At 43.5% G+C, this 24,890-nt stretch overlaps 1 protein-coding gene across 1 annotated transcript in view; it reads left to right on the plus strand.

Annotated features, from left to right (window-relative positions):
- Positions 1-956: 956 nt before the first annotated feature.
- The window catches only part of IGFBP7 (insulin like growth factor binding protein 7), a gene marked incomplete at its 3' end in the record, with an annotated part of 76,579 nt that continues 52,645 nt past the window's right edge, over positions 957-24,890 (plus strand). The window contains exon 1 of the mRNA XM_084233005.1: positions 957-1,592. Within this exon, the coding sequence (XP_084089131.1) occupies positions 1,118-1,592 (475 nt within the window). The 5' untranslated portion in view covers positions 957-1,117. The remainder of the gene's footprint in view (positions 1,593-24,890) is intronic.

Below are 24,890 nucleotides of genomic sequence, written 5' to 3' on the forward strand. Positions count from 1 at the left end.
ATTTATATCACAAACCTCATGGAAATAGCTGGTGACAGTTGGGGGTGCTCAAGGTGACTCAGTGGCACCCCCACCTGTGTGCTGTTGGGGGAAGAGGGTTGATGGAGGTGCGCCACAATGTAGAATGAACGTGAAACATTCACAGCCCTCACCTGGATTGCACGCTAACTTTAAACTAGCCTTGACATAAGCAAGCACAGGGGGGCAGGTAGTGACAAGGTTCCAAAAAAAGGGCTGGTTGGTTGGTAACGATTTGTCCTTTCGGCCTGGCACTCAAGGGCTACCTCCCCAGGCCTGTGAACAACGGGGCACAAAATCCCCTTGTGAGGTTTTAAAAACATACTGTTCTTGGGGCCTCCCTGGTGGCGCAAGGGGTTAAGCACCTCACTATAAAGCAATCCTCAGCCTCTGCAGCACAAGTTTGATGCCTGGCCGGCCAGGAAGCAACCCACAGGGCTCAGCAGACCTCTCCTGTGTCGCCTGCTGCTCCCCTCAGCAGAGTATTTCAGTCAGTCGGCCTGTTCTGCTCCCCACTCTGTCTCTGGTGAATCCTCTCACCCCCTGCATCTCTGGCCTGTGCCCAGCTCTTGTATGCACAAACAAATAAATCCTTAAAAAAAAAAGTACTGTTCTTGAAAAGAACTTTCCAGACTTCAAAGTAATCAGCATTCGGGGCTCCCGGGCCCGTGGAGAATATAACAAACACTGGGACTCAACGTCGTTGAGTATCGCCGTCTGCACGAGAAATAGTATCGCCGTCTGCAGGGGGTGAGCGAGCGAGCCGACCCCACTGCGGGCGATCTCCGCGGACTTGGGGTGCAGCCGGCGCGGGGAAGCCCTGAGTGTGAGCCCCGGGGTGCGCTCTGCGCCAAGGCCGAGCCCAGCCGTCCGGAGACCGAGCGGCCGCGGGCCCGCGAGGCCGCCCCACCCCGCGCTGCCAGCAGGAGCGCCCTCGGGCCCCCGCGAAGCCGTCCCGGGAGGGGCGGCGCCGGCGAGGCGGCCGCGCTCTCGCCGCCCCGGGGTGTGGTTGCCGGGCCGGGTGGGGCGGGGAGCCGGGTTTAAGGCGCACGCCGGCGGGGCCCGGCGCACTCGCGCGCCGCAGCCACCGCTCCCCGCCATGGAGCGCTCCCCGCTGCGCGCCCTGCTCCTCGGCGCCGCCGGCCTGCTGCTCCTGCTGCTGCCCCTCTCCTCTTCCTTCTCTTCCGACGCCTGCGGCCGCTGCGAGCCGGCCGCCTGCCCGCCCCTGCCCCCGCTGGGCTGCCCGCTGGGCGAGACCCGCGACGCGTGCGGCTGCTGCCCGGTGTGCGCCCGCGGCGAGGGCGAGCCGTGCGGGGGCGGCGGCGCCGGCAGAGGGCACTGCGCGCCGGGCATGGAGTGCGTGAAGAGCCGCAAGAGGCGGAAGGGTAAAGCCGGGGCAGCAGCCGGCGGCCCGGGCGTGAGCGGCGTGTGCGTGTGCAAGAGCCGCTACCCGGTGTGCGGCAGCGACGGGACCACCTACCCCAGCGGGTGCCAGCTGCGCGCCGCCAGCCTGCGGGCCGAGAGCCGCGGCGAGAAGGCCATCACCCAGGTCAGCAAGGGCACCTGCGAGCAAGGTGGGCATGAGCGCGTCCCTGCCGACCCCGCCCAGCGCGGCGCGCGGAGCGCGTAGCGAGGACCCGGCGCGGTCGGACCCGACGGGGCGCCCGCGGCTCGCGCGCCCGGGGCTGGCCCCCCGGACTCCCTCGTGGACTGGCCAAGAAACCCGCGGGAGGGGAGAATTTGGCGGCCGCCGGGACACGGAGAGGGATGGGTGATGCCTCCCTTCTGTCTTTTTGGGGGAGGGTGGTTTTATTTTTAATTTGGCGCAGTGGCCAAAGAGTGACAGGGGAGTGTGTATGTAGAGTATGTTTTCCCGCTCAATCTCCTGACTCCCCAAAACAACCCCACTTGGTGCTAACAGCTGGCAAGCTGCCCTCACTTTTGGAAGCCCGAAGATGTCATTTTCTCGTCATTCTTTCTTCTCTGGGGATAGGATTAGGGGTGGAGGCTAGAGAGTTGGGTAAAAGAGCTGAGCTGTAAAGTACAAAGTAAGGACTTTGGGAAAGAAGTTATTTGTTGCACGTCTAATTGGCTAGATTGAAATAATTTTTAAATGGATTTCATGGTTTCTTAATAGTAAGGAAAATGACTCACTGGAAATTGGAGATTCTCAGACAATCCAACTAGCTAATTTTTTTGTGGACAAAAATAAAATGCAAACACTTTGAAGAGTGTTTTTATGATGTAGTTTATATTGTGAACCAATTTGTTTTTCTTTCTTTTTTTTTTTTTTTTGTTTTTTGTGTAATTTGTCCCCAGGATGTACTGTTCAGCAGGATGCCTTTGAGATTATGTTTGCTCCTTTATTTTATTCCAAACTTGTCCAAGCTTGCCATAAATGAAAGGGAAAATAGAGTCTGGACTTGCAAAAAAAAAAAAAAAGAAAACAGACTTTTTTAACTCTAATGACTGAAGTAACATTTTCCATAGGTAGTAGTTTCAAAGGAAAGTTAGATTCCAACCTTGGCAGTTCCTGTCCTGGTCCCAGCCAATGAAGGAAGGAGAGAGAGTCAATTCTCCTGAAATGATAGAAGCAGTTGCCACTTTAATGTTCTCTGAACTTTCCAAATAATTCTTTCCTTAGAGTTTTTCCCAGAACTACATATACTAATATGTCAATAATTTTCAGAGTTCACTATCAAAAGACCTTACTGTTAACTGTTTATATTATCATCACCTTAAACTTAGAACATCACAGCTCAGAAAAATCCACATACTTTTCCAACACAAACAGTCATTTGTTTCTTTGGATCTAATTTCTCATTTTGTCAAGAAAAGAAAAATGTGCATAGTTTAAGAATTCATTCCAAATATTGAGATTTTTCTTATAAACATTCCAAGGGGAATTTTTCCCCACAGTCTTTCCAAATCACTGGTATTTCTTTGCCTTATCAGAGCAGAAGCTTGGCTTGGTGATTATTGAGGGGTTGTTGTCATTTTTTAGCCTGTAGCTAGTTTTCCTCCTTTTCTCTCTTGCTGCTTATATCTCTAAACACACATCCCATGCAGTTATAAAATGTTGAGATTGAGTGTCATAAAGAATTATGTTGCGTTGGGCAACACCACACTGACAAACAGGAGTGGTGGAGCAGGCTACATATGCAGGATGCTGCTGAAGAGCAAGATCCTGGCCCTTTTATTGACACATGTAATTGGTTTTAAGGAGATTAGGGAGATTAAGGAAAGGGGAAGGGTGTAGAAGATTAGGGATTGTGAGTCTGCCCTCCAGGCACTTCTAATCTACTTGATGCTACACCCTAATCCCCAGCCATGGTTCTAATCTTATCAACAGGCTCTCCACTGATCAGCTTCTGGGGTCCCTTGTCATACATCGGTCCTCGGCCCCCCAGGCATTCCCGGTCACACTTCGTGATGTATAAGTCGGGAGTATATGTTATGCATTGGTCCTTAGCCCCCTGGGCATTCCGGACATACCTCCTGATGCACATGTTATGCATCGGTCCTCAGCCCTCCGGGCATTCTGGACATAACTTGTGATGCATAACCTTCCCAGTGTGATCCAGCTTTGTGCTCTTGTTTGATCTGAAGGGCTTAAGGGTTTGGGCTCCTGTTCCTAACTGGCCGGGCCACTTTGACCTTGTTTAGGTTACAAAATGGCAGCCGAATAGGCTGCCTAGGAGTAGCAGACCCACAGAATTAGTCATAACCTCATTTTTCTGTACACCCAGGAACTCAACCTTTCTCTAGACTCCAAACTCCTGCGGTTATGGACCTACCTTTCTAATCTTTGGGGAATGTTAGGAGGAATAGCATCTGAAACTAGAAAGCTTAACATTAATTAGCCTTTTCTCCCAACCTAAATTTAGAGATACTGAGAGAGAGCAGAAAAGAAGGTGAGGTCCACCAGAATACTTTTCCACAGCAGGCTGAAATCAGATCTCCTAGTAGGTTCTCCTGACTCCTGGATGTCTTGATAATCACAGAAGAAACCCCACAGGCTGCCATTGACTTGTGTGCTGTTTAGTAATAAGACTGCAAGGAATAAAAAATTCATTTTCTAACTTCCTCCAGCCATCTCTCTCCTCTCAGAAAAAAAAGCTTGAGTTATGCTTTTATGCTTGCTGGGGCATTTTGGGGGGGGGGGTGCTATTGGAATCATCCTTGGTCTTACTTAACAAACATTTATTGAGCATCTAGCATTTGTGAACATTGTACCAAGTGCTTCCCAGCCAGGGATACCCAAATAGATCTATTCTTGCTGATTAGAAATGTCCTTATAAGTTGCAAACTCATCTCCTAGAACACCTTCCCTGTGCCCTAGAGATACTCCCAATCTTCCCTTTTAGTGAGGCCATTACTTTCCCATCTTCTGGGGAGAGAGCTTGATTTTCTTGTTTTTTGTACCTCTGATAGGAGACAAATTCATCTTGCAATTTTGTCTGAAAGGTAATGAGCTTATATCTGTGATGATGAATTTAGTATCATTAGATCTTACTGAAGCCTCTGAAGACAAGAGTAACTGGAAGGGGAGGATTTGATAATTCCATTTAATAAAAAGTTAATATAGAGAAGCTAAGATGTATAATAAAGTCTCACATTTGGAAAAGAACATAGTATTCCTTTATTCCAGTTCTTGGCTGTACCTTGTGTTATGAGCCTCCAAACCTGAGCTCCTTGGCAATCCCATGTCCACCACCTTGTCTTTTCCAGTACCATCTGTGGAACCAAGCATAAGTATTCTTAGCCATTGCTTTGTGTAACTGCCATGTTAGAATTTTAGGTTTTGCTGGGAAAAGACTGCATTCCAGAGATAGTTTGGACCCTCACTCCACCCTTACTCTCCGGTCACCAGTGAGGGTGAACTTGCTGTAATTGGAGCTGCAGGTTGGAGCTGCATCTCGGCCTGGCCAGTCAGCTTAGAATGATAGCCGGGCAAAGTTGGAGAACGCATCCTTGTAGCCAATGAGTAACTGCCAGCATAATTTAACCTTATTAAAAGACCCCTGCTTCCTTTGTTTGGGGCTCTCGGTATCTGCCACTGCGTTGGTAGGTGCCGTGAACCCGGACTCGAGTCTGAAATAAATTCCCTTTTGTGTTTGCATCAGCTGTCTTTGGATTCTTGGAGGCTATGCTCGCCGAGTCTGCTGACCTTGGGCACAACACCATCCTTTCTCCCTCAGAATTATTTTTTACTAGTGAGACCCAGAATTCCTTCTTCACTCTTAAGAGTTTCCCTTCTCGGGGAAAAAGATAAATACCGGATGATCTAATTTACATGTGGAATATAGGGAAACCAAACAAAAGGTCAAGAAAAAGTCAAAACTAGCAAGCTGACCATCGAGCTGAGGCATACAGCAAAAGAAGGGGGAGGGGGGAGAGCAAAACAAGGAGGGAAGAACACAGGGAAATGTGGTGATGGTTCATGGGTGATATGGTGGCAGGAGAACTATGGGGCAACAACAATGTAAGAAAAAAATTTAATTATTTAATAAAAAAGAAAAAAAAAAGAAAAAGTTTCCCTTCTTAGTACCCTTAGGGACAAATTCAAACTACCTAGAAAGACTTACACAAGACAACTAACTCATCACAGTAGCCATCCTGTTAGTTTTGTCTCTTCTTTCCATCCCACTTTGCAGTCCAGCCACGATAATTGCTCTTTGCTAGTGTTTGCAGTCACAACCTCACCCTCACTCAGCTTCTCACCTTTGAACTCAGCATTCAAAGATCAGCTGTGTCACTTTCTCTGTGGAATTCCTCGGCTCTCTGAGCCTCCCCACTCCATCCCCCAAAATGATGTCCTTCTTTGTCTGTGTCTGCTTTCAGCCACTTTATTATCAAATACGTGTTGCACTTTAATTGTGTATATGTAGGTAAGACACATTCTAGCAGAATGGTTAAGAAGCTGAGCTCTCAAACCAGACTCACCTGTAATGTAAGGATTGTAACCATACCTGTTTCATAAAGTTATCATGAAGATTCAGTTTTGCGAAGATTATCATAGAAAGCACTCAGTAATTATTCATTGTCCTCATTCAACTTGGAAGTAAAGTCCATGATGGAAGGGAAATGTTGCTCCCTAATCTCTCCCTGAGAGCCTAGATCAGTACTTGGAACTAGTAGATGCTTTAAATATGTGTTGCCTGAACAAATGAATGAATTTGCCAAGTACTCTTCTATTCCCAGGACAAATAGCCTTGAATAAGATAGACAAGGTCCCTCTCTCAAGGAATTTACTGTAAGCTTTAGATTTGACTTTAGTAGTATGTGCTGTAAAGAATGTAAACAAGGAGGGATAGATGAGTAGTAGTAAGAGGAGTGGGCCTAGCCATGCAAAAGACCCCTGTGAGGATTTCAGCAAAGACAGTAGAACTCTGAGTGAGAACAAGCTTTTGCTAGTTGGTATAGCGTCACCCCACTGTCTCCGAAGGACTCTTGGGATGTCCACCTTCCCCACTGGCTGGGACCATCCTGCAAGATGGACTCCATCATGTAATTCTTTGTAAACACAGTGGCTAGCTAATAGTTGGGCTCTTCATAATTATCTGTTGATTAAACAAAGGAATTCTCTTAACAAATTCTACTGCCTGCCTTCCCATTTGGAAATGCAGGCAGTGGACTCTCTGCCTCTCTTTTCCCCTTTCTTCTTGCATCTTCTGCCTTTCTGAAGTCCAAGCCAAGGAATCCACCTGACTCCTCATTCCATCAGATCTCTGATACTCTGAGCTCTAACATTAAGTGGTCACTTTTCCCTCTATCTCCCAGCATTTCCACATCCCCTTGCTGGTTAGAAACTGATTCAGAGCAACAGAAATGACCTAAATGGAAAAATCTCCAGTAATGATTTTAATTTTCAGAAGTTCATTTTCTCTGATGGATTTAAAAAATTTGAGATCATTTTAGGCTCCTTTTCATGTTGATAACATATCTTTAAAACACCCATGTTCTATTACTGTCCTTCAGTGAATTTATGAACTTATGTTATTATGATTTATAAAAAGAAAATATATATTCTATCTTCCTGTTTCTGACACATAACTTATTTTTTTTCACATAACTTATTTTAATTGCTTGGAATTTCCTAAGTGTTGAGAATTATCAAGATGTTTTTGATTCTGTTAATGGGGTCACAATTGGAAAGTTCTTACATCTTAGCCCACTAAATATGGCGGTTGCTTTGCCAGCAGAGTCAACCACAGAATTAATGGGTTGGAACTTTCAGACTGAATCCCTGACTTTAGGGGAGGGGTTCGGGCTGGGGATTGAGTTCAGAAACTGATGATTTTATCAGTTCTGCCTGTGTAACAAAGCCTCTATAAAAAGAAGGGTTTGAGGGACTTCTAAGTTGGTGAAGAATGGAGATTGGCACACTCAGAAACCCATGGAAGCTTCCTGCCAGTTTCCCACCTTGATCGGAGTATTTCTTCCATCTGAGGTTTCCTGAGTTATATTCTGTTAGAGTAAACTGGCAATCTAGTAAGTCACATATTTCTCTGAGTTCTGTAATCTGCTCTAGCAAATTATTTAAACCCAAGGAGGGTGTCATTGGAACTTCCAACCTACCACCAGTCGGTCAGAAGCAGAGGTGACAACCTGGCGGAAGGGGGTGGGGGAACCTGAACCTTTAACCTGTGAGTTCCAGTGCAGTCTCCAAGGAAATAGTGTCATGATTAAGTTCACACCCACTTGGTATCAGAGAACTGATTGATGGTGGGGGGGGATAAAAAAACCACTGTGATTGGTGTCAGAATCATAGAACTTCATTAAAAGTTGATGAAATTGCTAATGGTCTGGTTTATCTTGTTGGAATGCAAATCAGTACAATACTTGATCAATCTAGCAGAGTCATACCACAAAAATGGTGAAGGAGCCCAAAGGATGGGTATCTTAAGCCCAGATTTGTGGAGAAAAGGCCAGGAGTGACTTTTTAGAAATGTGCGTAAACCTAACAATCAAGAGCCAAAATGAGAGACAATCAGGTGTTTATTTAGGATCATAGAATTGCAATTCCAGATGCACAGATTTAGGTAGAATCTAAAATGTGCCCTAAAATGTGATAAAAAGTCAAGGGGTTTCATGGGGGACAAAACAGAAAAATGAGGTAAGTGGCTAAAGAAAAGAGTTAATTAGTACCAACAAGCTTAAACTATTCTTGGCTGTATATATTTGGTTACTGATTCTGTTCTTTGGCCCAAAGTCCATAATCATTGTCCTCATAATCCACATGACTTCTCAAACAATTGTTTGCTTGATGAGTTCTTGAAACAATTGCTTTGTAGCCCAGTCCATAGGTCTCTGGCCCAGTTCAAACACCAGAGATGAGACAATTTCTCTGTCATGGCTGCCTGAATCCATTTTAAAAACATATTTACAGATGTCACCTTTTCACAGGTGATAGACTGAGACAAGGATGAGAAGGAATTGGAGGGAAGGAGCAAGAATGGAGGTTGGAATGGCGTTAAAAAGGAAATGAGAAGGAATTACACAATGTTCCTTGGGGTTCCAGGCAGAGAGGGAGAACAGAGAAACAGCTGGACACTTAGCAAAGCCCAGTAATGAAGGGCCCCATGGCCCATTACAGAGCTTAGACACTAGCACAAGAACAGTGGGTGCCACTGAGTAATCTAATGAATTTGTGCTTTTGCTACATCTCTGTTGACTCCCCTTAGGGGAATGAATTGAAACAGAGCAAGACTTCTGGCAGAGTCTCCCATTAGGAAGCTATTACAACAATCCATGTAAGACACGCCGAGACTCCTCCTTGGCAAGCCTTTACTTTTTCTCTCAGATCTTAGAAGCATTGTCAAAGCTGGGCCCCTAAGCTGTCCTGACAAACTGTTACTTAGGAGTGAAAAGCCCCTACTATGCTTTCTCTTACTAAATGACGTCTCAGACACAAAGGGACCTTCATCATGTGCTCATTGGCCAGCCCTGCTCCCACATTACAACCACTTGCTCGTTTCTGGAAGCTGTTTCCCGTTACAGTTCCCATCCCTCCTTCCACTTTCAGATCAGAAACAGAAAAAGTCACAACCCAAAGAGTCTACCCCAGCCAAATAGGAATGCTTTAAATTTTTTTCTGATCTCAGTTGCCCTTCTAGAGTACAGAAACTTCTAGAAAGTTGAGTGAATTGCTGGTTCTTTCTTATCACTTTAGCCAGTTTCCGACACTTCTTTTAGGCAATATTTGAAAACCTAAAGAAGCTTTAGAAAAGAAAATAGGCAACCTTGAAGAAGGGACTTAGAGGACTTAAAATTCCTTTACAGGAGAATAAGCCAAAGAACAAGTTAATGTTTCTTCATAGTTTAGGAATTAGTCATTCAATGGAAGGTGCCTGGCCTCCTGTTCTACGGCTTTTCAGAAGACAGAATTTAAAGATGCCGGCAATTAAATAACCACAAGGAATATTTAGATGACACACAAGGTAAGAACTTGCCAATAAAAACAATTCAATACAGTAACATGCCCATGTGGGCGTCTTGAAGATTCTCTTTTGGATAGCTGAAAGATGACCTGTGAGGAGGGGAAAGGATGTTATAACTTTTAAGAGTTTTGCATTTTCCACCTATGAGATGAAATGATTTAGCTGAGGAGACTTTGTGGTCATCCTTAAGTGATTCCCATTCTGTCCCTAAGAGAGTGCCCTCGGGATTTACTGTACACTTGCCTTCTAGAAGAAACTGCCTTATAAGGCTCTCTTTGGGGTAGTTCAGTGACAAATACCCTTGACTTGAGTCCAAGGTCAACTGGCCTTCCCGAATTCTAAATTCCTCCCACAGTGAATAAGATTATAGTGCTTCCTTTACCTTAAGCTCCCCAGCAAATGATCTCACATCATCTGTGTTTTTAACTGTTAAGACAAATAACATCTTGTTTTTAGCAACTGTTAAAAAAGGGAACCCTGAATTATTGTCAAAAGAACTTTCAAGCCAGAAAATAATGTAAGTATAAACTTCATTGTGATTAAAGAGCTTTGAGTTAGAAGGAGACTTAGGAATGTATAAATTAATGGATCCGCTTATTTTAGGCACTTTTAAAGATTTACAGTGATTCCTTTACTCTTTATGATAAGGGTAGGTGGGACTAAAATGCCCCAAAAAACTTTTCCCAATCTATTCTATATGGAATTCCGAGGGGAGTCAGCACCCCCAGCACCCACACGCCTCCAAGAGAAAGTGAGGATAAGAAGAAAACCAGTGTTGATAATGTAAAGAAAAAAAACATTCATTTTTTACTTATAATTGATGTATTACATTGTTGAATTCTACTTTATCCTGAATTAGATTAATCACAAAATAATCTGGCTCCTTTGAAAAAGCTAATTTTATTGAATTGATTTTAACACTACAGAGAAAAACAGAATGAGGTTAATGAGAAACAGCTGGAGCTAACAATGAACCAATGAACACCCCCCCCTTCCCCCACACCCCCCTCAGTGTCTCTACCAAGCAGTGGGTCACCAGAGAAAGAAGCCATCCAGCTGACAAAAAAGGAAGGTCTCAGAAGAAAGCCAGGGTTGCTGAAGAAGTTTTGTGCCTGAAAAGAAAGAATGGTTCAGACCAGGTGAAACAGACCTAGTGACCCAGTGTTGACAAAGCCCCATTCATTGGTGTGAAGTTACAAACTTACATAAGAGTGGTAACAGGGCCAAAATGCAGCCCTACGAGTGCCAAGTGGAGGTTACCACTATGAAAAGGGAGCACCCGCAAAATTTCAGAATAACCTATAACAGATGAAGGCACCATTCACTCCACCCGCTTCACAAACTATTGCAAAGAACAAGTTATAAAAGCAACACGAAAGCACTGTATAAACTGTGCTGTACCAAGTAACTATAAAGAATTATTACTGACAAGACTGTAAACTTTTCCAGACAAGAATCCTACATGGGGCCTTGCAGCTCTCACTATGTTTGGGCAGTGTCCTACAGTACTTGACAGTTTACTGAGAACTTCTGTGGATGTTTCCTCATTTGCTACTCAGGAAATCTTGGAAGATAATGGAGATTATTATCCAAATTTCCAAATAAGGAAACTGAAGGGCAGCTCTCACACAGCCAGAAACTGACAGTTCTAGCATGTAATCCGGGTATTCTGCACAGCCTTGCTCTTCAAAAGGCGGTATATATACCAGCAGCAGCGGCTCGCTACAGTCGCTCTTCTGCAATCTAAAATTACTCCAAACTAAGCAAGTTTAAAACAAAAGGGGATCCGCAAAACTCACAAGTGTGAAAAAGTTTTCAGAATATCTTAATAAACTATTTTACTTCTGTTTTCTTTTTGATGGATTAACAAGGAGGATAGATGATACATTGATATTAAATAGTGCTAAACATGTAGAGGGGGTCAATTTGATCATGGCGAAGGTACTAGAATTGTGGCGGTGGTATATACATTTATCAAGGCATACTGGCATTTATGTAGTATTACAAACTAATGGTACATCAATTTTTTTTTTTAAGTTCTGAAAGAGCTCTTTCAAATAGCATACAATAAAAATTCTATATAACAAAGTTTAGGTCAAAATTTAACTAGCTTGGGCCTCCCCGGTGGCGCAGCGGTTGAGCGCTGGGTTGTGAAGCTGCCCGCAGCCTCTGCAGCGCCCGGTTCGATCCCCGGCTGCTCCCCGGCCTCCGGAGGAGGGTCCCACATGGCGCGCAGACCTCTCCTGCCGCCCACTGCTCCCCTCAGCAGTGTGTACTTCGGTTCTTCTGCCTGCTCTGCTCCCGGCTCTGGCTCTGGTGAATTCTCTCACCCTCCCGCGCTTCTGACTGTACCCAGTGCATATATTAACAAAACAAACAAACAAATAAATAAAACATAAAAAAAAAAAAGAATTTAACTTGCTTTTTGTGTTACGGATGCACCTTATAATAAAGATCATCTTATATTCAGTAAAAAAAATGGTATATCTTAAATGAATGAATGAATTTGTCCTTGAGGGGGTTTTTTATTTAATATTTTTTTGTTGAGGGAACATTGGTCTATTTTGTTGTTTATGTTTTAGAAGTATAGTCCCCCCTCCACAGCCAACTTTCAGGTATTATTAAAATAATGCTCCCGGGCCTCCCTGGTGGCACAAGGGGTTAAGACACAACCTATGAAGCTCACCACAGCCACTATGAGTTCTAGCCCCAACCAGGGAGCTACCCACATGGTGCAGCAGACCTCTCCTGGCTCACCCGCTGCTCCCCTCAGCAGTGTATTTCAGACAATCCACCTGTTCTGCTCCCCTCTCTGTCTCTGGTGAATCCTCTCACCCCCCGTGTCTCTGGCCTGTACCCCAGTTCTTGTATGTATAAACAAATAAATCTTTAAAAAAGTAAAATAATACTCCCAGCACCAAAGTACCCACAATCTACCACCTAGTCCATTGGGCTCTCCACACTGAATCCGCACCCCTGCCCACCTGTCTCCCCCTGCCACTCTGGTTATCTCAATGCTATCGTCCCCTTTCAAGGGTCAGTTTTTTAGTCTGACTTTATCTGACCCTTTGTTTGGTTTCTCTATATTCTACACATAGGTACACATACATATACACATCTGATATTTGTCTTTCTCCTTCTGACTAATTTTGCCTAACATAATCTCCAGTTCTATCCACATTGCACAAATGGCAAGAGCTTATCTTTTTTGATAGCTGAGTACTATTCCATTGTGTATATAAGCAGGGGCTTTTTACAGGTCCCCAAGACCAGTCTACAGTCACCCCCTTCACGGTCAGATGACAAATCTGAGATCCAGTCTATTCAACTGCAACCAAGAGGCTCTTGAAGGATCAGACAGCTGACATGAAAATTTTCCCAAGCAGGGCTTCCTGGAGTTTAATGTTTGTGTGTGTTTTGGACATTTGCCAGTCTGTCCTGGTTGCCCCGAGTAGGACAGAGAAGAATCACTAAGCCAACTGTTAGCGTGCTCCAGTGCTCACTTTCTCCTGAAGTTTTTGCCAGTTGCTGACTCTGAGCCTCACCCCCCAACACCACCACATCTCAGCCATCAATTTTTCCAGCTGAGACAATAATATTTACCCCACAACTAAGCTGTGGGTCATGGTAGGGCTACTCTCGAGGGAATTTGCGTTTCAGGGGATTGAAGCATATTTTTTTTGTCAGCCAGGTGACAACTTGCAGAAGGAATATTCATGTAGGAGTTTGAGAACTCAATTAGGCATAATCCATTTCAACTTTGAAAGGAAAAATAAAAGAGCACTTTAATAATTTAACAGGCAGAAATGCAGCTGACTCCAGTCACCCCCGTTCTTTCATGTTGTTTTTCTTGAAGAAAGGACGTCTCCAGTGTTTTTGGAGGCTCGTCTTTTTCTCTGAGCGAGAAAGGCTCAAAGGCATTTCATTTACATCACGGCAGATTAGCAGGCCAGCGGTCAAGTGGTTGAATTGGGAAAGCTTCAGATCCAACATCTGTTCTGCTCTCTTCTGGCCTGACCCCAAGCAAGGGGAAAAAAATTATCAAGAAATAGATCTCCTGGAACATTCAGAAGGTTTTGAAAGAGACCACACAGAAATGAGGCTTTTGGAATGTCTCAGGGCTGCCTGAGTCTGCAGGAGGAAAAAGCTTGCTTCCTTCTCCATGGGAGCTTTCAGTACTTTCTGCTCAGAGAACAGAAATCTAAAAGGGAACTCCAATAGCAGCTGCAGCAATTACACTGCAACCTTGGCTTCCAAAGGACCCCCTCAGGAAGCTAAAGAGTGTGTGATAGAGAACGAAATAACTTAGCAGCAGTGCCAGGTCTGAGTCACAGGAGGAGTTCTGTGCATCGAGGCCATGATTAGAGATCTCAGCCCAGCTGGGCAGGGTGGACTGGGGCAGAGATCAAGATGGTGCCTGATTTTTGACAGGCAAGGGCTGCAGGGCTGGACACCCCTCTCTGCTCAGGTGTATCTCAGATCAGAGCTGCAGGGCAGGAAGGAGAAGCTGGGCCAGCTTGGCTCCTTCTGCACCACACAAGCCTTTGATTCTCTAGAAGATAGAGGGAGAAGCTGGGCTGGGGCAGGCCTGCTAGGGACCCAGTCATGATGTGGAAAAGTTAGTGACTCCCTCTCGCATTCCTGCCTCCAGATGCGCTCTCAACTGAGTCTTCACCCACTCTGCTGGCTCTATATCGCATGCCTCCCCTTTTTCCTGACCAAGTACAAAGAAATGCAGTTTTCTCCCTCCAACCCCTCAGCCTTTCTGAGTTACAGAAAGTAACTAAGTGATGGGCTCTGCCCAATCCTCTCCCATGACTGCATCCCCCGACTCATGTGCCTCCTCTGGCATTCCCCCGGAAGAGATGGAGTAAGCAAAAACTTAGCTCGCCACCTGTGAAAGGCAGCCAGCTCAGCCCGCGTCATCCAGAGATGGTTGACTCTTCTTTTATTTTTTTTCTCCTTCAGATTAAGATTTTTCAGAGATGATCCTAACTCACTCCTTGAATCAGCTCCAAACCTTTGGGCCTACCCAGGTCGAGTCCAGGTGTAAGGGAGACAGCCACATCCCCGAAGTGACCATGGGCTTGCCAGACTGGGTCTCCAAGGCCAACCCCAGGCTTGAGCCTACCAATTGTTAACTCTTGTCACTGTACTGGGTCACCGCAGTCAGCATTTGGCAGGTGTATGTGAAGAAAGAGAGCAGGATATGAACTTCAGAGTGAGCCCACGTAGGTCAAACCCACCTCTGCCACTTTACTTCTCTGACTGATTTGCTTTCTTACCTGAAAAACAATTATAATAATAATGTCTACCATTTAAGATTGGTGGAAAGTTGGGGCCTCCGTGGTGGCGCAAGGGGTTAAGCACCTCACTGTGAAGCAATCCGCAGCCACTACAGCATGGGTTCAATCCCCGGCCGGCCAGGGAGCATCCCACATGGCGACGCAGACCTCTCCTGACTCCCCTCAGCAGTGTACTTCGGTCAAACTGCCCGTTCTGTTCCCCACTATGTTTCTGATGGATCCTCTCACCCCCTGCATTTCTGGCCTGTACCCCAGCTCTTGTATACATAAATAAGTAAATCTTTAAAAAAAAAATGGTGGAAAGTTAAGTGAGATAATACAAGAAAAGCAGTGGTACCTGGCACATAGAAAGTTTTCTTCTATTGCTGTTTCAGTTTTCATTGTCTTTGCGCTATAAACCCTGGAATCAGTTAGTTTATAAGTGCCTTGACTGTGACATGTTGATATCTCACTTCAGCCAATCCAATCGTAATACTGCATCCTATATCTCCAGGGTAGATCTGAAGCCTGTGTTTGGATCCAGGCAAACAAAATAGCAAGATAATATTCTTATAAACAAATCTCTGGAAGCATTCATCTAGCTGTTGTTCTTGCTCTTCAGGGAAGCCAGAATAGGGTGTCCTGCTGCATCTCCAAGATCTTAGAGTCCAAATACAGACAGTCAGATGGGAACCACCCAGCATTTTGGCAGCAAATATACTTTGCTTTGTTGCATGGAATATTTCCACAAATTTATTAATTACTAACCTGTTTCTTCCTTGCATGCATAGGAAATACATTTGTTTTTTGTTGTTTGGTTCATTTAATAAGAACTGCCAACTCTCCATGTACTGTGCTATCACCTTCTAAAGCAGTGGTTCTTGACCTTAGCTGGACATCAGAATCACCTGGGGAGCTCTACAAAATTCTAATGCTTGAATTCCGCTCCAAGATTCTGATTTAATTGGTTTGCTTTTGACCCCGGCAGCTGGACTTTTAAAGCCTGCCCAGATGATTTTTATGTCCAGCCCAGATTCAGATCCATTGTTTTAAAAAGACTTTCAGTGATGGGAGGGCGGGACCTCATTTCCTTGGGACACTGGGCCAATTTTCACTCAGCTTATTCAGCATGTAGTGTTCTGCAGAAGGACTTTTTGGAATCTCTAGTATACCAAAGGAAATTGAAACCCTGGAAAACATAATGACCTCATACAGTCCAAGTAGGATGGTATTTGGTTATTTCTTATCTACTTGGCAATTTCAGTACTGTTATCCAGATCAAACAGAATGGAAATATTTCACATTATTGGTATTAAATGTTTGATATCACAGTACATTAAAGAAAGTGTTCACCTAAAACCACACAACCCATCTTTCAATGATTTCACCAGAAAAGGAACCCTCTTACACTCTTGGTAAGAATGTAAACTGGTTCAGCACCTATGGAAAAGAGTATGGAATTTTCTCAAAAGACTAAAAATAGACCTACCATGCAACTCAGCAATTCCACTCTTAAGTATCTACCCAAAGAATCAAAAACACTAATTCATAATGAAACTTGCACTCCCATGTTTATTGCAGCACTATTTACAATACCAAGCCATAGAAACAAACTAAGTGCCCAAAAATAGATGAATAGATTGAGTAGATATGGGATGTATATGCAATGGAATATTACTCAGCAATCAAAAAAGATAAATTCTTGCCAATTGCAGCAAAGTGGTTAGAGTTGGAGGAGATTATACTGATAAAAATAAGCCAGGAAGAGAAAGACAAATTCCAGATTATGTCACTTGTATGTGTAACATAGAGAAACCAAACAAAGAATCAGATAAGTCAAACTAAAAAACTAACCCTTGAAAGCTGACAATAGAACTGAAGCAAGTGGGAAGAGAACACAATACATCATGGTGGTAACTACAGGTGCTTTGGTGGTAGATGTGCTACAATAACTGCATCTGAAGGGAGGATCCTATACTTCCAAAATACTAATGACAATATAAACCAATGCTACTTCAATTTTAAAAATGGGGAGAAAAATAATTATTTCACTACAACATAATTCCACAAGTCTAGTGTTTTTTACCTCTCCTGTCTCACCTGCTGCCCACCTCAGCAGTGTATTTCAGTCAGTCTGCCTGTTCTGCTCCCCACTCTGTCTCTGGTGAATCCTCTCACCCCCCACACCTCCTGCCTGCACCCCAGTTCTTGTATGCATATAAAAAAATAATTCCTTAACATTAAAAAGATACATCATAGCTTTCTTGTGCTTATGAACACTAGATAGCATTCTGCATTACATTTGGGGATCATTTTAAGCAGGAAAATCACCAAAAGCACAAAAATGAAAAAAAAAAAAGTGGCACTAAATAGACTGCAAAAGATATTCTTGTTTATAATATGAGAGCAGAAACAAGAAGAGAGACCTTGCTCGACCTCACCTGGGAGACCAAATGCGTGACCAAATTATTCACCGCTCTGTGCATGTCTGCAAACACTTCGATTTGGGGGTTACCAAGCAATTTTAGCACAAATGCAGAGTAAGTGAATAATGAGAATCAATGGTATTGGAAATGGGCAGGAGTTCACTGATAAACATAAAGGAACTACCAAGGTTTGAGAGAGGGCCCATGTGTAGATTATACAACTTTTATTGCCCCAAAGCATATACCATAGTTCTGAGCACAGAGCAAGTGCTTAGTGAATTGTAGATTTGTCGAAATTAATACAATTATGAACTCTCCTTGTGTTGACTGTCCCTTGACAAACCTGTTTTTGCCCTGTACCCACCTGCAAGCAGCACTCCTATTACACAGGGCATAGATTTACTGTTTTCAAGGGGCTGGCAAGAAAGCCCCTCCTGTTTCTCTCTCCAGCCTTTCCTGCATAGGCCCTATTTTCACACAGAGCCAGGCTCACAGGGGCCACCCTTCACTTTGTGTGCAGCTGAGCCTCTTATCACTCCCTCAGTTATTTCTCCTGGTTGGGCTCCTCCTAATCCTGGCTCCTCCAAGATCACCCATCTTTTAGCTCAGGAAACAGAGGTTACCTTGGATCCTCACTGTCATTACAAATGGAAAATTTAACGATTCCCTGTCATTCATGTCAAGTGAATGCTTTTTGCAAAGCGTGCTGTGCCGGGTGCCATAATAAGGAAATTTGCAGTGATGAGAAAGAGAATGCCCTTTCTCTAAGGATCCTAGAAACCTGTGTTCCATCTGTGGTTTTTAAAGTGTGGGAAGGCAGAAGAGACAGACCAAAATGAAGGCATCCCAATAAGTAAATAAAAATGCACAGGAGCAAAACCACACCTACACACCTCAACTCTTTTATTTCTGATAGTTGCAAGTATATCTTATTTGTGTAATTTCTACTGAAAGAAAAAGAAATGAAAGGAAAAGAAATGACCTATACATATATTATAATTTAATTCAGATTACATGAGCTTATAAATAATGTGCTATGACTAGATATGTAGTATATAAATGAACTAGTTATTACTTTGCCAAAATGACATTCTGGAATAGAAACAAGTGAATTTCATTTTTGTTTGCTCAGAATTGAGTTAAGGAGAGAATATTGATCCCAAAGAATCTTTAAAGATTTTGTTTAGATAACCTGGTAAACACTAAAAAAAAACATGCAGTAAGTGCTCTTTGTTCTAGCCAATTCCCTGGCAAATGTATAAAACCAATATTTTCAATAGATGCAATGACCCCCGGAGGCTATACTTTGCAGTTATGATCTGTTGTCAGTTGTTTAGCTTCTTGGACAAACCAAGAAGCTGGGTTTTAGATTCTAGAGTTACATATCCTTGTTAATTAATTTAACTTTAGTTACTGTGCCATTTCTATGTGTTCTGGGAATTTAATTTCATTTTTAATAAAAATCTTTTGGTTAGTAAAGAGAAAAGCATAAATGTTATGGAAAATTTGTTGAATTCATTAAAATCAAATGATTTTATCCTTTCCATATTTCATTATCTCATTCCAGCTTTTTTCCTAGGGATATAATCCATGACTAGTTTGATAGGATAGTACTACCAATATATGTTTTACATTTTGTTTTTCATTTATAATTATTTTCCATGTATCTAAAATATTTTATAAATGTCGCTTATAATGCTGCGTAGTCACTTGAAGGAGCTTTCATTTAGTCTACTTTTCCTTTGTCATAATCTTTCAATTCATGTCTTTGTACCTAGAGATCTTCATGATGCACTATTGTTTTAGATTAGAAGCCAAATTGGCATTATTAATTCAAAGGTATGAACTTTGAAAAAGCTATTGACATTGGTGATTCCAGTTTGAAAAGTAGCCTCTTCTAAATAATTTAGACATATTTTTCCTAAAAACAAAAGGCCCAAAGCAAAGAATTCCAACATGCAGCAGAAATTACTTTTTACTTTCAAATTTGGACTATACTTTTGACTGTCCCTATTCAGTGCCACTTGTCTATGAAATGTATAATGACTGGTCAAAAGACCAAGAGCTCTGCCAGTCATCTACTTTGCATACAAGCTGGTTGGGCACCAGGAGTTTCTAATTCAAATCTTCTGGAACTCTTCCAACAAGAGCAGAAAGTCTGTTTGCTACAATGCTTTTCCTTTGCTAATGTCTAATTTGGCTAATCAAACATTTCTTTGTTTCTTAAATTTTATTGACAAATATTTGAAAATAATAGGGAGATGGAAGGAATATGCCTTTGTTCATCATCAAATTGGGGCTCTTAGAAAAGCCTGTACCTCTTACTAGAGTAGCTGGAAAATGTCTATATTTGTGATAGTCACCTGCATGAGATGTCTCCAGTAAAAACTTTGTGAAATTGGAAGTTTTAGCTTCAGTAATTTTTCATAAAAGGAAAAAAATGGCCTGTATAATGTTATTTGACTTTAGTCAAATACACATATAATTGATTCTCCCCATCTTCTTGAAAGCCCCATGCATATACAGAGACCATAGCACCACCACATGCTTCATCTCAGGCACTCGCCACCGCTCAGTGACAGCCTCTGGCCCGCCCCACGTACTGAAATAGGAAAAGAATCTACTTAAAGCATTTTACTGCCAGTGCCCTTGAAGCTCTCCTTGGGTCCTTGAGAGATTGGCAAAGCCTGTTTCTCTTTCCCTCAAATCCTTTAATCTGCAGCACATTCAGCAACAATAGTCCTTTGTAAGGAAGTTGTTTCCACTAACCCAGTAACTAAACAAGGCTGGCTATATTTATAAAATGGAGAAGCTGCATGTGATTGTTTTGGCAGAATTCTTCCCATACTTGACTGGGAGATAGGAATACTAACAACACCTTAAATCAACATAACAAGAACATCTTAGAAGATTCTCCCATACTGTTTTAGAAAATGCCAGATTCGGCTGCCTGTCTCTACCAAAAAGCCAACAAGCAGAGAGAGGAATTAAATACATAAGCGCTTTTATTTCAATAACTGGCCAGAGATCTGGGAATAGTGGTATAACACGCTGAAGAAGTCATACTGCCCTCTCATCTCAAGCTGGTATTTTTATAATGAGTTCAACAAAGACAGTCATAAGCAAACAGCTCATCACAGTTGATGATTCTGGTATTCGATATGTTTAGCCCCCAGAACTTACTATCAGCTTCTGGGTCACCTTGACCCTAGTACCATCCAGTGGTGTCACTATCAGGCACTCCTTCAGGCCTCATTGGGGCAGGATTCTCAGTTTAAAGAAAATTTTAAAGAAGACAGATCATTATCCATAAGTGTGTGCATGCAGCCTGTACTCTGTGTGTGTATGTGCACACAAGAGTGCAGATTCTTATACTAAGTGTGCCGCCTTCCCTTCCTCCATTGCCCCCATCAGTATGTGCATATGTATATCACCTCTTTAATCTTCACAAGAATCCTGTGGTGTATGTATTATCCCCACATAAATTTGGCAACCAAGATTCAGTGTGTACCAATGCCCAACCAGAGCCTTAATTGATGGGAATATAGCTGGAGCAAGGATTTTGGGTGAGCTGGTGTGTACATGTGTACCCACTTTTTTTTTAAGATTTATTTATTTATTTATACAAGCACTGGGTACAGTCAGAAGCGCGGGAGGGTGGGAGAATCCACCAGAGCCAGAGCGGAGAGTAGAACAGGCAGAAGGACCGAAGTACACTGCTGAGGGGAGCAGCGGGCGGCAGGAGAAGTCTGCGCACCATGTGGGACCCTCGCCGGATGGGGATCAAACCTGTACTGCAGAGGCTGCCAGCAGCTTGGCAATCCAGCGCTCAACCACTGCGCCACCAGGGAGGCCCTATGTGTGCCCACTTTTAAAGTCACAGGAAGCTAACTTTGAGTCTCAGAGCCTGGTCAACATAAGAAATGCTTCATTCTAGTTCTTAATTTCAGGGTTTAGTTTCCATTCCTAAAAGTGTATCTTTGTTGTGTCACAAACTCCTTGGAAGTTTCCTGTGTGTAATCTGAAACTGACCTCCCCTAAGGGCAGGGAGAGATTGAAGGAAAAGGCAGACCACTGCAGATTGGTAGGTGGCAATGTTAGTAAACAAGGGAACTTACTTACAAAGCTTGTCTTGAGATTTCTACACCCACCTCCCCATTCCCACCACCCCACCAAATCTTAAAAGTTTACAGAAGCCTTAACTGGGTACAGTCACATGTACTGTCCATACAGTCTCAACACTACCTTACCATCTCAAGGCGATCCTTGGGCAGTTTCTGGAAACACACATTCCAAGGGGATGGGGTGAGGTTCCTGCAGTTACCTGGATCTAGCTCAAGGTCAACGTGTGGTCACATTCCCTTATGCTCTCCCCAAACAGTCTTCTTCATTAAATTTCCTGCATTATTAATATGCTACATTACCAGAGTCTGCAGTTACTCTGAGTATTTCCAATGTGTGGAAATGCCTGTGCTTGTTAAACCATGTATGTGGTGTTTTTTGTTTGTTTGTTTGTTTCTTTTTAAAAATTTTTCTATTTATTCATATAAGAGCTGGGGTGCAGGCCAGAAGTGGGGGGTGAGGGAGTGAAAGGATTCACCAAAATAAAATGGAGAGAAAAACAGGCAGATGTACTGAAATACACTGCTGAGGGGAGCAGTGGGTGAGACAGGAGAGGTCTGCTACGCCGTGTGGGTAACTCCCTGGCTGGGGATCAAACTGTGCTGCAGCGGCTGCAGATAGCTTCATAGTACTGAGACTTAACCCCTTGTACCATGAGGGAGGCTCTAAACCATGTATGTGTTTTTGAAGAAAACGCGCCAGAGAATCTAAGGCTGTTGTTTTAGTAAATTAAAGTCACTTAAATTCCAAGTTTGGCATGGCAATTGCCTAATGTAGCATAATAAAATGATTCCTAATTACGCATGATCGACTTAGCTGATACAGGTAGTCCAGTTCCCAAAGTGTCCACTGCCTGGATCTGTTAGGTTTGCTGAATGAAATAACCAATGTGTCTTCCAATTTTCTGACAAAGTGTGAAATAAGTTAGAAAAAGTAGTCAGATAAGTCACTGCTTTCACATGTTTTCTGAAACATGTGAAGAGCATAAGTCACTGAAGAGCATAAGAACTTTGTGGAGAAAAAAATTAACTTTTCAATCAATTTGAATAAAATTGAGTCCTGGGGAGATTTCACTGTTGCTTTTGTGTGTGTGCGCACACACTCATGGGCATGTGCTTCATCTCTGTGGAATGAGACTGTGACCCACTGAGAAGTCCTTAAAGCCAAGAGGGCATTGAACTAGAAGACCTAGTTTCAGATGCTGCCAAAGAAGGCAGGAAATAGTATTTTTCTCACAGAAGCGTGACATTTATCTCAGACTCAAGAAAATCTTAGGCAAAGAAGTGAAAAAACATTTCTCAGCACTTTGCTGAACCAGTCATGTAATTTAATTTTTGTGTAGATTGTATTATATTTTAGTTTGTAAGTACTTTTCGGTGTGGAAGGCTGTCCCTGATGTGAAGTGCCTTTCCGTACTAGGTCCTCCAATAAATAGGGGACTTGTTAGATTTGGGGAAAAAGAGATTCAGTTGCCAAAAATGACAGCAGTTGATCAATCAGTAATTCCTGTGTTCAGCTGCAAGTAATAGAGAACCTGGCTTTGGTTTAATAAACCCAAAGGGGGGTGTATTTGCTTGCAGAACAAGGAGTCCAGATACAGACAGTTGCTGGTGTGGGTTTAACTGCTCCACAGTGCATCAAGATCCGGGTTCTTTCTCCTTCTACTTTGTCATGCTTTGCCTGTTGGATTTTGTCTTTCTGTTGAATGGTTGCAAGGAGGCTGCTGCACCTCTTATCACTGAGACCTAGTTCAAGGCAGTTCAAAGGGACAAGAAAGCTGGGACAGTGCCAGTCATATGCTCCATGGTGTCAGGTGAGCAAAAGCTTCACAGAGCTCTCCTGTAAGCAGATGCCCACCTGATGCCATTGAGCAGCTCTGGGTCACTTCATATCCCTGGCAGAAAGAAAGAGTGAGAAAAAGGAGCTTGAGTCCTCCTATCTCCAGTATCTCCTCAAATAACTTTGTTTTGTTCAACGTAATTTCATCATGACATTGATGAGAAAAAAGAAACCTCTGCTGACACTGAAATCAGTAACTGGAGGACCTGAGTTCATTATACATCATTTCACTTAAAGTCATTGTAGGGTAAGGAAAAATGTCAGGCTTTTCTGCCCTCCCGCCGTCAGGATAGATGATGGATCCTTGCGGTCCTGAATGCATGCCTGATGGCGCCGGCACCTGAAGTAGGGTGTGGGCATAGGTAGGTGGGATTCACCTGGGCTACGACTGGGCCTTTAAGGGCGGCGTCATGGGGACGCCAGCAGAAGCCAAGAACGAATGGAAGCCGAGAGAGGAAGAGAAGCAGAGAGAACGCCAGAGAGCCCAGATAGAGTGAGGATTTGCTGGGGGCTGGGAGACCTGCCAGCCTCCCGGCCCCCCAGCACCCCTGCCTGCCATGTGCCTGGTAAATCTAAATGAAAGACCTGCAAAAGCCACCGAGGACTCTCTAGGACTCCTTCTTTACCCGGTCTGCTGGATCAGAAAACCTGCACTGTGTCCATTCCTGACCCTACAGTCAGGGTTTCCAAGAACCTGTCCATGACATTAAAGTGAGGCCCTGTCTCTGCCATAGCTGGGCAGCAGTTTCTCTTTAGTTTTACAGTCCTGAAAAAATCACTGAAGACAAAGTTGAAAGATGACTGGAAGTTTGGCATTTTAGAATCACAAGACCCCATCAGACTCACTGAATGGTAATCAATCACTTTTGAAAATCAGACAATAAAACAGACCGTAACTGGACAAAAAATGAAAATTTTGTTGCAGACTGTCATTCCCTAAACTCAGGGGGAAAGCACCAGAGTTCTTCACACATTCAGTTTTGAAAGAAATGACCTCTTACTACCTAACACTTTCCTTAGCAGAAATGAGTGCTGACAGATTTGAGAGTTCCTGCCTGATTTGCTTTAATGTGTGGAGAGGGATGATTTGAAATTAACTCAAACAAGAAAAGGATTTTTTTATGTTTGTATGCAGATAAGTGGTGTAAAAATGCTTAGAAAACAAACATACTTTGCTTTTCATAAATTATATAAATTTCAATGTTTCCTCACATCTGAATTCAGTGAACTCTGATTATTGTGATTTTTTGTGCTTATTTAAACCATACATATTACAGAGATTACAGTTTAGGAGAGCATGGTGTTCAAATCCTCCACTCCCCCCACTTACAAGATCTTGGGTAAATTACTATAGGGTAAGGTAAAAAGTATCAGGCTTTACTGCCCGCCTGCCATTAGGATAGATGAGGGAACCCTGCGGTCCTGAATGCATGCCTGATGGCGGGCACCTGGAGTGGGTACACCTGGGCTGAGAGACTGAGTTTATAAGGGCGGCGGCGCGGGAACGCCAGAGGAAGCCAGAACGAACGGAAGCCGAGAGAAGAAGAGAAGCGTAGAGAACACCAGAGAGCCCAGATAGAGTGAGGATTTGCTGGGAACTGGGAGGACTGCCAGCCTCCCGGCCCCCCAGCACCCCTGCCTGCCATATGCCTGGTAAATCTAAATAAAAAACCTGCAAAACCCCTGAGGGCTCCTCCTTTACCCCGTCTGCTGGATCAGGAAACCTGCTCCGGGTCATTCCTGCCTCTACAGTTACA

Source organism: Talpa europaea (assembly GCF_964194135.1).
Source record: "Talpa europaea genome assembly, chromosome: 5".
NCBI classification, from domain to species: Eukaryota; Metazoa; Chordata; class Mammalia; order Eulipotyphla; family Talpidae; genus Talpa; species Talpa europaea.